Source organism: Schistocerca gregaria, chromosome X (assembly GCF_023897955.1).
Source record: "Schistocerca gregaria isolate iqSchGreg1 chromosome X, iqSchGreg1.2, whole genome shotgun sequence".
In the NCBI taxonomy this organism is placed as follows: Eukaryota; Metazoa; Arthropoda; class Insecta; order Orthoptera; family Acrididae; genus Schistocerca; species Schistocerca gregaria.
This window is the reverse complement of record NC_064931.1, coordinates 696,408,379-696,426,513: the sequence shown is the minus strand read 5'-3', so window position 1 is coordinate 696,426,513 and position 18,135 is coordinate 696,408,379. Positions and strand designations below refer to the sequence as shown.

The 18,135-nt window shown below is 36.3% G+C and overlaps 1 protein-coding gene across 6 annotated transcripts in view; it reads right to left on the bottom strand.

The window, feature by feature from the left end:
- The window catches only part of LOC126299248 (serine-rich adhesin for platelets-like), a 423,889-nt gene that overhangs the window by 143,959 nt on the left and 261,795 nt on the right, over nucleotides 1-18,135 (bottom strand). For all 6 annotated transcript variants that reach the window (XM_049991040.1, XM_049991044.1, XM_049991043.1 and 3 more), the window contains one exon: nucleotides 13,827-13,936. In XM_049991040.1, the coding sequence (XP_049846997.1) occupies nucleotides 13,827-13,936 (110 nt within the window). The remainder of the gene's footprint in view (nucleotides 1-13,826; nucleotides 13,937-18,135) is intronic.

The window sequence follows — 18,135 nt, the reverse complement described above, 5'->3', positions numbered from 1 at the left end:
CTGCCACTAATGCTGCCGAGTCAGGAGGTCGGTAAAACCTAGCTCGGTTGTTGAGTGTAACTTCCACCCATAATAATTCACAGGAACGATCCACTTCTACTTCACTACAGGATAAACTACGACTAACAGCGATGAACACTCCACCACCGGTTGCATGCAATCAATCCTTTCTAAACACCGTCTGTACCTTTGTAAAAGTTTCAGCAGAATTTATCTCTGGTTTCAGCCAGAAGTGTTGAAGGAAGAGATGGTAGAGAAACAAGAAGAAAGTGGGGATAAGGATGAACTGGAATCTTTACCACTTCTTAAAATCTCAAAGGCTTAAACATTATGTTTTGCTTAAGCATTATGTTTTGGATTTTGAAGTCGACGAAGAAATGATGAATGTGTTAACAGAGATGGACAATACAATATCAAATTTAGGACATGAGGCAATAAACTAATGACATGTTTCTCAAATCTCTGTGAAGACAGGACTACGCACTGTACATTATTGTGCTATAGCGTAGTTAAGCTAACAACATGTACAGATATAATATACCAATATTTTGTTGAAAAGAAACTTGTATTCAGTTACCAGTAGCAATTCACCAATGACAAGATGCTGAATGAACAATGTTTGTTTGTTTCGAGAAGTGTAATAAAAGATGCAATTTGAGTGTATTTTTTGGATGCTAGAGTGCACACACTCATGTCACACGACTTTCTGCATCCAGTTGGCTGATGGCAGAAGTTTACATGTCTGATATGTTGGATTTAGCCAATATTGCTGTATATAACACCCTTTTGTTTCTTATATACTAACACACAATTTTCTGGGTTTGAAGTTCTGGACATGATCTCAAAAAGCTGCATTTTTAATTGTAATTTATCAGTATAGCACGTCAAGTAGTATGGCACTATAAAATCTCATATTAACCCATGTATAGTGTCCATAATTCCGCATTTTCATTGATGAAAAAATTGAATTGTGATTTATTTGTCTCATATCGTGTAATCAAAATCATTTGATTCACGTACAAGAGACACGTAAAAATTGCGGCAAAATTTCACCAAAAACACAGAATAGCTGATGTTAACAAACGGCATAGTAGTAGTGGTAGTTGTTGAAGTAGTACACTTTTATTACACATACACACAATAAAATCAAACACTTAATTACCCCTTGGTCATACTCTACAAATTCTTCTACCGAATAGTAGCCTCTTCCCCCAAAAATCTGCTGTAGCCTCGTTTTTAAAATTTCTGCCTTGCACAGGTAACAAAATTATTTTTATTTCTCATGTTATACATGTTGTTAAAATAATTCTCCTCAAATAATTTTTGTCTGCTGTGCAGGAAGATTATTATTTCATAAATATTTATGGAGAGAACAGTTAGGATTTGTAGTTTCCAAAATAATGGTTGACAGGACTCAGTTTGCTGTGCAGTTAACATGTATTTTACAATTTTCTTTTGCAGTTTCAGTATTTGAGATACACTACTTGAGCTTCCCCAGAAAATTATACATATCTAATAACATATTCAAAATGAATATAATAAGCAATTTTTTTGTGCACTCAAGTCAGCGGAATTTGCTAATATTTGTGCTGCAAATACAAAAAGGCATAGTTTATTTGATAGGAAGTCAAAACGTGTATTCCACCTTAAGTTCTTGTCCAAATTTAGTCCTAAGAATTTGATCAAGTCAAATTCTTCCATAAGTTGATTCTTATGTTATATTTTAAGTTCGACACACTTCGAATGTTTGGTTTTTAATTTACCATATAGGTTTTTGTGATGTTTAGCCCACTTAACTGGAACCTGTTTTCTAAGGTAACCAGTGTGCTTACAATGGTGCTCAACATATTTTCTGCATCATCATCTTCAATTAAACCAGAAACATTATCTGCAAACAGAACTGATGGGGAATTTATATTTGTGGGTAAGTCACTTATGTAGCATAGGAACAAGACTGGCCCCAAAATGAAGTGTGCCTTGGAGCATTTAGGCACACCTTGCAATACTGTACTCCACTAAGAATAATAATTCACAGCATCTGAAGTGATAGTTACTCTTTGTTTTTTTCTTGTGTAAGCAAAATGTGAACCAATTTAGAGCACTGCCCTTAATACCATAATTGTCTAATTTGTAAATAAGCAAGTCAGCGGTCATGGAGTCCAATGTTTTTGTGAGATCGCAGAAGATACCTGCAACTTTACTTCTCTAATCCAATGATTTGAATTCCTTTTCAATAAAGTTATTCACTGCATTCAGAGTGCTTTTTTGTCATTGAAATTCAGACTGGTTACTTATGATGATATCATTATTTACAATAAAATTTTTGATCTGGTTTGCAGCTACTTTCTGTAACACCTTTGACATGACTAGAAGAATAAAATTATGATGATAGTCTTCCATATCTTCCCTTGATCCTTTCTTGAACAGAGTTCGGAATTTGGCACACTTCAAAACATCGGGAAAGCATCCCTGTTCAAAAGATTGGTTGAATATTTTAGTTGCCAGCCACTGTGGCCGAGCGGTTCTAGGCGCTTCAGTCCGGAACCACGCGACTGCTATGGTCGCAGGTTCGAATCCTGCCTTGGGCATGGGTGTGTGTGATATTGTTAGGTTAGTTAGGTTTAAGTAGTTCTAAGTTCTAGGAGACTGATGACCTCAGATGTTAAGTCCCATAGTGCTCACAGACATTTGAACCATTTTTGAATATTTTAGTTAGGGAAGGTGCTATTATATCACACACTGTATTAATCACTTTAGTGGGTATCCCACCCCACCCAGCAGAGTTTTAATTTTTTAATGATAAACATAACATGTTCCACAACCATTAGTGTGACTTTTGTGAAATCCGTAAGATACTTAGCTTCTTGGTGGAGTCCATATGGATTTACTTTACTGTGAAACTTGGCTACATCAACAAGTGACTGTCTTATTTATGGAGGATTCATTTAAACATTCTGATATTTGAGCTGGCTTTACAATGAAGCTATCATCTATTGTAATCCTAGATATTTAATTATTACCAACTGTAGCACCTAACTATGATCTGACAATTGATCACACTGCTTTCGTCTTTCTTTTATGTTGTACAATGAACTTGTGGTTTGCCATTTGTTTGGCTGCCTTCACAACTTTTTTAAACATAGATTTATAATGACAAACATACTGAGTAAAACATCTGTTTTTATTATTTCAGTTCATTGTGGAGTTTCCTTTTCCTGCCACTAGAAATTTTTATACCCTGAGTTTTCCATGTAAGTTTGTTAGTCGTCTTGTTACATGTGGTTCTAAGTGGAAAAGTTTCAATAAATATTTCCAGAAAGCTACTTAAAATTTGTTAAAGTTACTTTAACTTGAAATATAGCTATTGTAAGGCCATTGAACATCACTGAACTTATTTCTAAATGTAACTGAATATTATTCATTGAAATTCCTTTTCATATGGCTTTTGTTAATGAAATTTCTTTGCTAACTTTTAGTAGTTTAATGAATAATGCAGAATGGCCAGAGATTCCTAAAGCTAAGCAAAATTTAGAAACATCTTCAAATACATACTTTGTATGCAAGGGCCTCTATGTGGTTCCTCTTGTGTACAAAAGCTGTTAGTTAATTCACAATTTTCAATTTTATTAAGAATGTTAATATTGTCAAATGTAAGCCAATGTCCACAGAGCAAATAACTTTGATATTTCTACAATCAGATAGAATAATTTGCAATTTGTCCACTTTATCACTTTTGTTTGAAAATTCAGCACTCTTGATGGACTGACATACTGATATCAAATGTGTATCTATCTCCCAATGGGGATCTTTCAATCACTTCCTTGAAACACTATCACGTAAACTTTTGCTAATATGTGGAGATATTAATGCCATCTTCCTTAAACCTCAGAAAAACAAAGATGTAGATAAACACCACCACTCAAGTGAAATCATTAACACATGTTACAGTGACAACGAAGACCAAATGCTAACGGTGAATTTAAATTGCAGAAAGCAATGTCTATAATAACTGCAATGCAAAGGTAATCTAATAATGATAAATGCAAAGGCAATTTAATGATGAAGTACAAGGCTTATTTATTATCTTTTAACCACTGACAACTGGACAGAGGTATATGAAGTAAACAATGTTAACAGCATGCTAAGTTCATTTCATGAAACACTTCTCCATTATTTCAATATTCCATTTCCATTAAAGTCAAGGAAAACTGGAAACAAGTTCACAAAATCATGAGTGACAAATGGGATCACAATCTCCAGCCAAAACAAGTCCTACCTAAAGAACTACATAAAATACCATGAAGCTGAGGATAAGTTTACAATATAGTGTAAGTCTTACTGTGCTATCTACAAAAAAGTAATTCAACAAGAAAAAACATTTTAACAATAAATTAATAAAAGAATCTAATAATAAAATGAAAGGAATTTAGGAAATTGCGAAATATGAAACACAACAAGCAAGATGCTATAAAAAAGGACTTCAAAAGTTAAATCTAAACAATGAGTTGACTTCAATGTTTCACTAAAATAGCTGGAAACCCAATGAAGAAGAACTGCCATAGAGCAAGTACTCAACACCCAACACATTTGGAAATCATAAAAGCATCAATGTTTCTCTACAAAGCCTCAAACACTGAAGTGCTCAAAGCTGTAAACAAGCCTAAAAAATAAATACTTCAGTGACAGTATTCATAAATTAACGCATCCCTTAGTAATGGAGTTTTCCTTGATAACCTAAAGGTTGCTAAAGTTCCCCCCCCCCCCCCCCCCTCCTCCATAAAAAGGAATCTGAAAATCTGTAGTTCATTACAAGGATGAAGCACAATTAACACATTTTCAGAAATGTTTGAGAAATTATTTTACACCAGATTGGAAAGAGTTATTAACAGATTCTTTTTAATATCAACGCAACAGTATAGGTTGGGAAAAACAAAAATAACAACCACAGCAGTGAATAAATATCTCAACACAACCTTAAAACAATATAATTTCTTTAAATGACTTTTTTTAAAATATCTGTTTACAGCTTTTTATGGTACTGATGACACCAAACTCCTTAGTAAGCTAGCTAATAAAGGCCCTAAAGGAATTGCAAACCAATGATTAGAATTACAACTTTCAAACACAATACTAAAAGTTGAAATGAAATCTGAAAAAAAGAATAATAATTTTCATCAGTGTACTTCACATTCTTCCGAGATAGATATAGTGTATCACAATGCTCCATTCTGCGGCCCATACTATTTCTGCCATATACTGATGACATAAACACCAAGTTTACTTCTCAGCATATTAGACTATTTGCTGATGACACACATACTCTGTTAACAGGTACAGACAAAGTTTACCATGACCAAAAGATTAAACCACTTATGTCATCACTAAGTGAATGGTTCAATGAGAACAATCTCATTATAAATGAATAGAAAACAATGCTAAATGAATAGAAAACAATGCCCATTAGTTTCAGCCTCTCATCTCAAAAGCAAGAAATCCCTAGAATGCTCTTAAATAAGCAAGAGATGTCTGATGTAAGCTCTGTTAAGTTTTGTGGTGTATGGATTGAGGAAAATCTTAAATGGAACACTCAAATCAAATCAACTATATCTCAAATATGCTGTCAATTGTGTGTTTATATTCTAAGGGTACTTAGCAAATCAGTCACCAAATTGGTTCTTATACAAGTATATTATTCTTACTTTCACCTCGTGTTACAGTATGGAATCATATTTTGAGGAACTCACCCTGAAGTAGAGATATCTTCAAAATGCAAAAAAAGGCAATGTCACTGCCATCTGTTTGTATTTATAATATATCATTTGTTAAGACCTACCTATTAAATACAGACATATTCATAGCTGTGGAACAAGATAGAAATCTCACCTAAATACGATTCGGCCCAGACCAACTGGTTACCAGAAATTCATCCTACACATTGAGATATGGAAATAGAAAGAAGAGAAATGCTAAGAGCTTTCACATATAAATTTTTTAAAAAAGTTCTTTTTGAGCAACACTTTTAGACAGAAAATTATTTTTTTGAGAAAGGTAATAAACGTTAACCACCATATTCTACAGCAATTCATCATATTGCAAAAATTTACAACCCACCTAACATGTGAAAGTACAATGTGATGTGTCTTACTTTCTTGTAATATTGCACACACTTTCATGTAACAAAACTGTAACAAATAAATTGTAAAACTTATTTGTAGAAATGTATACTTGACTTGCTCAATATCATACGTCCAAATTGTACAATACTGTGATATCTTGGATCAACATCACTGTGATATCTTGGATCAATACAATATAATACAATATTATTGTCACATCTACAGCCAAATTCTATAATTATCTAGACAACATTTCAGTAGCCCATCATCTTCAGGTGAGAACACTTTTTGCTACTCTCACTGGAACTGATTTGTACTGTGAACAGGGGCCCTGTCATGAATGGTGCAAATTGTTTGCCTCACCTACGTTTTTCCATAATGGCATGGAATTTTGTAAATGCTGGACTTACTCAATGCTACATCATCTTTTACTGTTCCAGGGTATGCTCCAAATAAGGCTGACAGATGAAATACTGTTATAATACGAGTGTTGGAACTTTAATAGCGGCAACTATTTATTTACAGCTCGTACAAAAGAGATGTGTGTTTCAAAGTTTTACTAACCTTCAAAGTAGTCAGCAGCATTGTGTACAGCCCACTGCCAGCAGTGTGGAAGTCATAGAATACACTTAGCAGTGCCAGTTGTGTTGACAGTTCGAGTGGCGCAGTCTATTGCTCGACAAATTTGTAGCAGTTCTAAAGCGAATGCCGTGAAGTGTTTCCATCAGTTTAGAAATCGCCAGGGAAGTGCAGTAGGTGGTATAGCACTTAGCAGCCCCATCAGTTGAACAAATCAGTAACATCTTGCACTGTACGTGCTTGAGCATTGTCCTGCAAAATGATGGTCAGGTCCTGCAGAAAGTGTCATCAATCCTGTCTCTAAGCTGGTTGTAGGTTGTGTTTCAAACATGAACAGCATAGAGACAGAAGTGATGACACTTTCTGCAGAACCTGACCATCATTTTGCAGGACAATGCTCAAGCACGTATAGTGCAAGCTGTTACTGATTTGTTAGACTGATGGGGCTGCTAAGTGCTATACCACCTACTGCACTCCCCTGACTTAAGCCCTCATAATTTCAACTCGATTTCTAAACTGAAGCATTCGCTTCAGAACTGCTGCAAATCTGTCTAGCAATAGACCACACTACTCCGACTGTCAACACAACTGGCACTACTAACAGTATCCTATGACATCCACATCGCTGGCAATGGGTTATACACAATGCTGCTGACTACTCTGAAGGTCAGTAAAACTTTGAAACACGTATCTATATTGTATGAGCTGTAAATAAATAGTTGCCTCTATTAAAGTGGCAACCCTCGTTTATCTTTTTTAAAATCCTTCCTATCTTTGAAGATACAACCCCAGAATATTGAGGGAAAGCAATTAATCAACACACATCTCCTGGTTCTTGCAAATGTCCAATCTAGAAGGCATGATAGGTCTATTTGTCAGTATAACCATTCAGTAAAAATATGAGCATAAGGTATTCTGGCTCTTGTGTCAAGCTTTCAACATCCACGATGGTATGCCCTATTTGTCAATGTGTGCAGGGCCCCCATGCACTGGTACGGTGGATGACAACTTGCTGATGGTAAAAACCGATCCGTATCCATTGGTTTTCTATAAACACTGTGTCCAAGAAGTCCCACCATCTTTTCCATAGACAAATATGTCTAGCCACTAAAGTTTTCCAAACCCTTTCAAACTCCATTGCGAACTGGATGCTGGGATGAAAGCAATTAAAATGATCCAGGAGCACACTTATGATATGTTTGTGGTGTGGCCACACAGAAAAGTCACTCTGAACTTTTTCCTGGATCATTTTAGTTGCCTTCATCTAAGCATCTACTTCGCAATGAAGTTAGACAGGAATAGAAAGCTTAAGTTTCTGGATGTACTTGTCTACAGAAATAATTATGGGAACCTGCAACACTGTGTTAATAGACAACCTGTTCAGGTGGACTGGTATTACAGGCGATAAGTTGACATCCACCACAAAAATACACAGGGGTACTGTGAACACTGGCAACGAGGACATTTCAGACACAGAAAGCTAGATACGAGAGCTAGAACATCATAAACTCATGTTCAACAAGAACACCCAAAAAGATCTGTCATGCCTTCAAGTTTGGGTCTCCATTGAAACTACTAACAGATGCATGTGGACTGGTTGCTTTCCTACCAAATGCTGGGGGTACATCTTCAAAGATAAGGATTTTAAAAAAAATACACTTATATTATACTTCATCTGTCAGATATGGTTACAGCACACCCTGCTCAGTAAAAGATCTAGGATGGAATAAGTCTGATATTTACAAAATCCCTGCCACTCTGGGAAAACATAGACTGGGTAAACAATTCATACCATTCATGACAAGATGTGCTGAGCACCACCACCACACACATTTACTACAGTGTGAGAAATCTGCAGTGGCGGTGAACTGTCTAATTGAGGGACACAGATTGATGTACTAGGCACAGAAAGGTTCTTGTGCGTCTGCCTGTTGGGACAATTGAAATTAAACTGGCAGATAACACTATAAATAAAGAAAAGGACTTCCCTTTTAAATAAAATGTCAAACCTTGTTTCATCCAACATTAAGAAACAATAGTCTTTGACTCGGTCAGCAGTTGTAGTGACAGAGGTAGTCTAAAGCAATTTATCTTTCCTCCCAGCTTTCAGCATAGGGGTTCTGTACTTTCACTAGCGTTAGGTGGCTGCAGAAATTATTTCTGGGGTGCATGTTGATGGTCTTCTGACGCATATAAAAGGGCTGCCATTCACAGTACGGATCAGTTCTGGTGAGGGAAGCAAACAGCATTCTCACCTGAGGATGGTATCTGAATATATCCCTGAATTGTTGTCTCTGGATGACTGAATTATCTGGCTGCAGACCTGACAAGAACATCAATCACAACAGAGCTGTTTCATGTTTAACACTAGACACACTGAAACTTCTTGGCAGATTAAAACTATGCAACTGACCAAGACTTGAATCCAGAATACTCCTTTAATAGATAACAATCTTACCAAAGGAGCTATCCAAACACAAAAGCATTTCTTTAGTGTCACATATAATAGACACTATGACAAGAGTAACAACAGCCAAATCAAATAAACATTAAAAACATTGTAGATACTTATTCACACTCTAATAAATCACAGATGGAACCAGCATAATGCATTTGCTGCAGTCATTCTTAGCACAAAATGCCTTAATTTATTATAATAATAAGACAAATATCTCAAATTGAAGAAAGGCTGCATGGTATAAATTTTTTTTCCAACAGGGACTACTGAACAGTACTGATAGATTTAAATATAATAAAGACCATCAGATAGTAGCACATGAGAATTATTTCTTTTTAATGCAATGCTATCATGCTTTGAGCTGGCTTCGTGTTTATTTTCCATTACAATGAACAATGAAAACCCTATCTAGAACATGTAGCTATCATATAGTGAATAACTTATCGAGTTTATGCCAACTTCTGTCACATACTATAACACTAAATCACAACAGATAGTTTGCCAGATATCTGGATATGAGTAGCAATATTCCTATGTCTCCAACTGCATTTGCCACCAGTTCTAGATATGATCGATTGCTAATCTCTAACAGGTTATGTAACACATTTTTGTTTCGTGCAACTGCTCTATTAACATATATTTTATAGAAGGTCTTGTCACATTGCCTTCCCTGTATTATATAATCAATGAAGTTTTCTAAGAATTTCTTTTTTTATGCTCAGTTTGTTTACTGTAAATGCTACTTGGATTGGTCATCATGTAGGTGTATATTTTGACTTCTCCTAGTCAATCCCTCTGTCACACATTCTCCGCTATGTGAAGCACTTTTAAGCTATCACTAATATCTTTAACAGAAATGGTGTACATTAAAAATCAATTGATTGTTTTCACATATTCTACAGTGGAACTTCACACGGCGAGTATAATTTGTTCCATAATCTTTCTCATAGTGCGAAACAGCATTATCATCAAATAAATTTGTACCACACATAGCCAATGTTTTATTGGGATGGCGATTTTCAATGTATGATGCAACCAATTCCCATGCTTTCAGCATTTATCCTACTGCACCAGAAGATTGCTGCTTTGCTGTTATGGCCTCCTCCTCCTCCTCCTCTTCTTCTTCTTCTTCTTCTTCTTCTTCTTCTGAAGAACTTCTCTCCACAAGTTCCTGCCCTGAAATACACTGCAAGTCCATAAGCTCTTTGATGGTCATTACTTGATTGTGATCTTCCACAAGTTCATCTACATCATTGTTATCGACTTCTATTCCCATGCTCTTGGCCAAAGATAATGTCATTGACTACAGGCTCCACTGGTACTGACTCAAATGTCTCAAGGGTCACATTCGACAATGCACTCTGACCAAAGCTTCCCACACCTTCCCAATCATATTGATGCAGGCAACGATGTTGAAATGATATTTCCAAAACTCTCTCAGTAGTTTCAGGCAACTCAAAGCAATGCTCGGATAGCACTTTAGTGAAGAGCTTCTTAAAGGTAGAAATAATCTACTGGTCCATATGCTACAGTAACGCTGTGCTGTTGCGAGGCAGAAACTGGATCCTGATGAATTGAAATTCTTCAAGGAGGTGGTCTTGTAGGCCAGGAGAATGGGCAGGAGCATTGTCCAAGCAAGACATGGAGTGGCAGATTCATCTCAAGCAAATATTTTTTCACTGAAGAACCAAACACTTCATTGATCCAATCACAAAAAAGGTCATGGGTCACCGAAGTCTTGTTGCTGGACCTCCACATCATGTTTAACCTGATCTTCTGGACTTTAGGCCTTTGTGAAGGCTCGTGTAGTTCCTGAATGGTAAACAAGCAGTGGTTTAATTTTCAAATCTCTGCTTGCATTGGCAAGGAATAGCAGTGTGAGACAGTCTTTCATTGGCTTGTGACCGGGCAATGCATTCTCCTCTGCTGTTATGAAGGTACACTTCAGCATCTTTTTCCAGATTAGACCTGTCTCGTCAAAATTAAAAAATCTGTTGCGGCAGATAACACTCAGAATCTACGAGCATCTTGAACTTGCTGATAAAGTTCTCTGCTGCCTTTGTGTCGAAGCTGGCTGCTTTGCCATGGCTTCCAATGATGTGGAGGCCGGTTCTTCTCTTAAAATTCTCGAATCACCCACTGTTTCCCTTAAACATTTCTGCAGCTGCTGATGACCCTGAACCTACTGAATGAGGTCAGCGAAAATCATTCTCGCCTTTTCAAAAATGATGTTCTCATTAATAGAATCACCTTGCAATTGCTTTTCCTTTATCCACATAAGAAGCAATCTTTCGACATCGTTTAGAATACAAAACCATTGTTTAGATACTCTTGTCACTCCCTTTGAAGCATCTATGTCCTTAATCTTGTCCTTGGCCTTGAGGATAGTGCAAATAGTTGATATAGACCGATTGTATGTAGGTGCTGAATCAGCATTTTTCAATGATTTTACATTTTATTTCTCTTGTGTCATCATCTCATGGCTTTCTCTTTGGGGCATTTCTACTAAGGTTATTAAAATTTGCACACACACACACACACACACACACACACACACACACACACACACACACACACACACACAAGATGTGAACAAAAGTTTAGAAAAATGAGTGATCACAAGCTGCACTAAGATGGTAGCAGAAAGAGTGCTAAACCCAGACTGCAGTAAATACTAAAGACCCTGTTAATATGCCACTGCTGACAGTGTAATGTGTTCATATAGTTGAGCATTTCCCCACTGCATGGCTGGTGTCATCACATTAAATCATTGTCACTTGTTATGCGAAACATCGTTCATTAACTGAGTCATTTTTTTACAATTTATTTTGCTCGTTATGCAAATTGCACATTACTTGCCCAATGTAATGAAAAGACACACCCTTAATGAATTTTACACACTAATGTTTTATCAATTTGTGCCAGATATTATTTCTCAAATGGTTCTCAGTTCTAAATGCAATTTTCTCATTGGGTCATCATATTATTCGGGCTATCTTGTGTGGGACAGGCCATACAAATGGTAGAACAGCAACTTCAATTTTATTACTTTTTGCTCTAATAATCTATAACTTTATTTCTCAATTATTGTTGTTATTCAGAGTTTTCACTTTTTCTTTGTATTTTTTGCCAACTATGTTGGCATGATTACTGTTATTACATGCTATGTATAGAAGTATATCTAGCTGACAAGTTCTATTCTCTTCAGACATGAGTCTGCATTAGCCTATCAATAATTGCTGCTGTGTGTGTGGCACAATGAAGCATGAATGATGATGTCTGTGGTAGAAATTTTCCAATATATGCTGAAAGCACTGGTCAAGTGCAGACTCTTTCCTGTGAGATAATATATAATTCTTTTGGCAGTTAGCAGTTCTTCAGAGGAAGTGGTAGCAGGACTCAACATAATGTTGAGTACATCACAGACTTCAACCAATCAAGAATGTTTCAGAGAACTGAGTGATGAGGTTGTTTATAGCTTCATTTTATAGAGTCTGAAGTGATGACACGTAAAGGCAGCAAAATTTCACCTTGCAAAGAAGATACACTGTGACACCACCTACTTGCTTGCTAGTGTAGTGGAGAAGAGGCACCTATGGTGTGTGTTATTAATATAGATAAACACACAATGTTGTTGTTGTTGTTGTTGTTTTTCAGAGTCTATTACTCAGAGGCATCAGATTATTGCAAATTAATCTTGAAGGTCGAAATGCAAGAGCCTGGTTTATGGTAGAAAATTCCGTTGTTCTGCGTGTATTGTGAATCCTACAGGGCTACACTGGAGGAGAGCCACCTTAGCAGTAAACTATTTCTCTACGATTTACTTTCTTGGTGTCCTGGAAACTTCCACAGCTGGTAAAAGGGGGAGTAAGAATGTTTGGTGTTGTTGGTGAGAAGCTGAATTGTTCATCTGATGATAGATTAAAATAACTGGAATTGTGAGGAAATAAAAGCATAGAGTTTAAATTTCATTGAATTCTTAATGTTCTGGACATTATTTAGAACGAAATTTCCTGACAGATTAAAAATGTGACCAGAACCAAGAATCGATTAAAAATGTGAGCAAGACCAAGAATTGAACTCGGGGCCTTTGCCTTTCACACTCCACCAATACCACATCTCCTATCCTCCAAAGTTCACAGAAGTTTTGCTATGTAACATGCAGGACTAGCAGTCCTGAAAGAAAGGGTATTGTGGGGTCATTACACTTAGCCACAGCTTGGGAGATGTTTCCTGAATGAATTTTTCACTCTGCAGCTGAGTGTGCGCTGATATGAAACTTCCTGGTTAGGGAACTCATTTGGTAGAGCACTTCCTACAAAAGGCAAGGGTCCCAAGTTTGAGTCTCGGTCCAGCACATAGTTTTAGTGTTCTAGGAAGTTTCAAATCAATACACACTCTGCTACATTCATTCTGGAATTATTTAGAATGGTTACACTTTTAATTACATACATGTGAAATCACCACATTACATTCTATTGAATATGACTGCAGACCATTATGAGAGAATAATCTACAGGTAATGTTATAAGCAAGCGCTGGAAGATTTAAGAAAACATGCAAGCACATTCATGAAGTTAATCTTCCTGTTACTTTCTATCTAAAATCATAATGGAATTAATTCTTAAATTCTAGACAGAGTACTCAAAGGACCATATCACACTGGGCTTTACCTGATTAAGTAGCAGAGTTCCTCCCTGTGCAGTTGGTATCATTGCCGCTTGATTTGTTTGACCAATGACGACTTGAGTTCCTGCTGTACTGTGATTCTGTGTATGTAAACCTAACAAAATAGAGCAAAATGATAGAACGCAATTATATGATAATCACAATTTTCTTACATAAAAATTAATACATCAAATCACAATAAATGAAAAAAACCTTTACACATTTTGCTTCTATTTTGGAGGACAACCATAATGACAATTTCAGTGACAATAATGAAGATGACAGTGATAATAAAGAAAGAAGGAAGGAAGGAAGGAAGGAAGGAAGGAAAATTAAGGTGTGACGTTTTGTTGATGCCACTCTCATTAGTGATGGGGCATAAACTTGTATCGAAGGAAGATAGTGAAGGAAATAGGCTGTCCCATTTTTAAAGGAATCTTCCTGGCATTTGCCTTAAGCAATTTAGAGAAATGATGAAAAACCTAAATCTGTATGGCTGGATGGATGAATGACAGTCCAATGTCTTATCACTGCAGCATCTTGCTCTCAGTATGATTAAAGACAGCCATTAATGAGATGAGTGTACTTAAAAAGTTTAAAATTTTCAACTGAAATTCATAAAGCATGAACACGCTTTCACATATAAGCATACACACTTACACCAGTGATGAAAAGAATACAAGAAAATCCCTTTTTAATGGATCTACGAGAACCTACACATTTTTTTCTTAAACGGGGGTTTTACCAGAGTACCAGAATTTTTAGGTGTGTTATTTAATTATGAAATTACCAAAATGTTATGCTACAAATTTAAATGCAGCAGGTATATAATTATTACACTTTTCACACAACATTTATTTTTTTGAAAATCAAGAAGACTTCTTCATTTCGTACTTTCAGCACATTGTACTGAAAGAAGCCAATCCAGTTTGTTGATACAGTATAAGTTACAATTGATTCAACTACACTAAAAAACGGAATGAATTCTCAATGTTTTCAATTATTTGCACAGCAGCAGTGAAACTTGGTGCAATGGCCTTCATTTCGTCTTCAAAAAACCACAACCACCACCACCACTGCCGCCATCACTGTCATGATTATCACCACCACCAGCTCCTACCTAAACGTTCCTTCGCAACCATTTCACACATTTCACTTGCCTCAATCTCAGATGAGTTCGTTCTGCAGATGACACTGTTACTGTAATCGATCCAAGCACACATACGGAAACAGAAGACATGCTAAAAATGTTCTTAAAAGTATCACTGACTCATTTTCTGTGAATGGTCTCAACCTCAATTTTAAAAAGACACAAGATATTCAGTTCTGCACATACAGGGGTACACACCAATGATAAATGTAACACATGGTGATGAAATAATAAATGGGGTGGAAGCTTCAATATCCTTGAGTGTCCATACTGACAAGAATTTAAACCGGATAAAGTACATGTTAAAACTCCTAAAACAATTCAGTTCAGCCACATTTGCACTTAAGAGTAATTCTTGGGGAGAGACAAATGAATATGTTGACATATTTTCATTCAACAATGTCATGTGGAAGAACGTTCTGGGGTAACTCATCTTTAAACAAGAACATTTTCGTAGCTCAAAAATGTGACGTATTATGTGGTGGTGCTCACTCACAATCACCCTGTAGACATCTGTTGAATTAGTTGGGTATTCTGACTACTGCTTCACAGTAAATCTATTCTCTCATGAAGTCTGCTATAAATAATCTACCACAGTTTTGAAGGAACAATGACATACATCATTAAAACACCAGACGGAAAAATGACATTCGTTACTCCACATAAAGGCTGTCTTTAGCACAAAAAGAAGTGCACAATGTTGCAACCAAAATCTCTGTTACTTACTCAGTGATATAAAATGTCTGGCAGACCAGCAATGGATGCAAAGAGTGTAAGGTCAATAGTAAGTACAATTTTCCTTCCTGCTGCACCCAACAGCCTGAAAAAAATGTCGTAAAAATTTCTCACGTTTCTAGGCACTGCTGTTATATTCAAAAGTACAATGCACTTACTTTCGTTTTCTTTCTTTGCTGAAACACCTGCAACTTTTTACATTTTACATTTTCCTATCATTGAAGTCTGGAGGCAACTTATCACTTCCATCACTATTAAAACATCATAGTGTCATCCTTTCTTTACTTTTTTTTTACCTCTATGCCATTTTCCTCTCATTACAGAGTATGATTTTGTGTGAAGTGAATTATAAAAAGACACCAATTTCATCAGTGCTGAAAATGTCTAAGGGCCCATAACCCTGTATCAATCATGGAAATGTAGTGTTCATTCAATAGCTTACACACTCTTTGACCTCAGCCTTATTCTCTCTCTCTCTCTCTCTCTCTCTATCTATCTATCTATCTATCTATCCATCCAACCAACCATTCAATGTACTGAAACTTGACAACACTGATCTTCAATATGATTTCACGAATTTTCTGCTGCAAGACATTTCAGCTTATAGGAATGCTGCAGTTTTTCATTACTTGAAACTACTTTGAAAGAATAGTTTCCATCTCATTAAATGTAGATACATGAATGTTCTTCCTTTTGGTTCCACAGGAATCATTAGCTTCGGCACTTAGAAATGCCTTTTTCTTTCTTTTTTTCCTTTAACATGGCACACATGTAGACAGCACTAAATCATAGTTATTCACCATGTTCAAATGGTTTTTGTTACAATTATCATCAACATAATGGGCAGCTGTCAGCTTTTGCTGAAGTGCAGGCTTCCAACATTTACAGGCCACAACTCCACAAAAATAAAATTGATAACTTTGGCACTTCAATACACAAACAAGTACTTTTCGAGCTTTGTAGACTCATTGACTGCGACATCAAACCACATAAAGTAAACTGCATGGAAATTATTTCCAGTTCATTCAACCCATCTACTAGGGCAACTGAGCCTATTACCATTTATTGCATCACAAGACACAAAGTATGATTTCTGTGTCATGTGAAATGGAAATAAATCTGAAACTGTCTAGGACATGTTATGAAAACATAAAAAGTGAGTTCATTAACTTGTGGTACTGTACTAAGTGAGGAATACCTAATAAAATGAGATCAGTGGCATACTTGTGTGTTTTACATGTCCTATTTGTGTCAGCTGTGTCATATTTTGAACATCAAGCCATGTACATGTGTTTAATCTTGCCCTTAAATGGTTCTTCAAACAGATGTACAGTGGTTGCACAATTGATATCACCCCACCAGGAATTGCTGTGAAATTGTTTTTGCTTTCAAATAATTTTTGTTTTACTGCAGGTGGCCTGTGTACCCATCTAACACCAGCAGACTGCATAAATCAAGCATTGCGCCAGAAAGATGATTACGTACAAGCTTAATTCCAGCACCATATCCTCCAAAAACCACCCACTTTATCTGCTCGTACAGTTACAGATATTGAAAACACTTCTAATTTTGCTAAAGTCTTTTACTTGAAAACTATGAATGGGAGTAATTTATGTCCACTTGTTGTTTTCACCCCTTGACGTAAGAATATTTGTATCTTTCTCTCCTGTGGTGCCAACTGTATAATTTGACGGCATGTCAGAATATACGAGAGTTTGGTCAGCATTCCCTATCTGGCCAAGAAGTTACTGGTTTTCAGTGTGCCACTTGATTATGAAGACTGAAATTTCACAAGTTTTTCTTCATAATCTTTCAGCAGCTTCTACACAATTGAAGTTCGCCTCTGAAGTGAATGCTTCATAAAAAGACCAATCCGGTTGCAGCTAAACTTAAAATTTTTGATTTTTTGAACTAGAGCAATTTCATGTGGCTTAATTTTTAAAATTTCAGTGTTCACAGGTGGGCATTTCTGATGCTGTTCCTTAACAAATTCATTTAAAATTACTGCAACAGCATAATACCACCCATATTTTGGCCCACTAAAGGCTTTTGTGTGACCAGTACACTCAAAGAATGTCTCTCTTTGCAGTCGCCCATGTCTGAAATTACTTTCATGAATTCCATATATGAGATCTGCAGCATTATTAGCACTTTTTTCCTGTAAAAGAAATAACTTCCTTCTTGGATCTGGCACTACAATGGAAGTGTTTCATTATAGTTCACTAACACATGCACTTTGCAAAATTCAAAGAAACAATATGTGAAATCAGAATGAGCCACAGCTTACCAACTCGTGCATCAATCCTAAAGCTTTAAGCACTGTTGGTATTTGCATTAAGAAATTTATGTTTGTTGCTATGAATTATTTGAAAGAATGCTACATTCAAAGATGAATTCCTATTTTCTTGGGGGCGGGGGGGGGGGGGGGT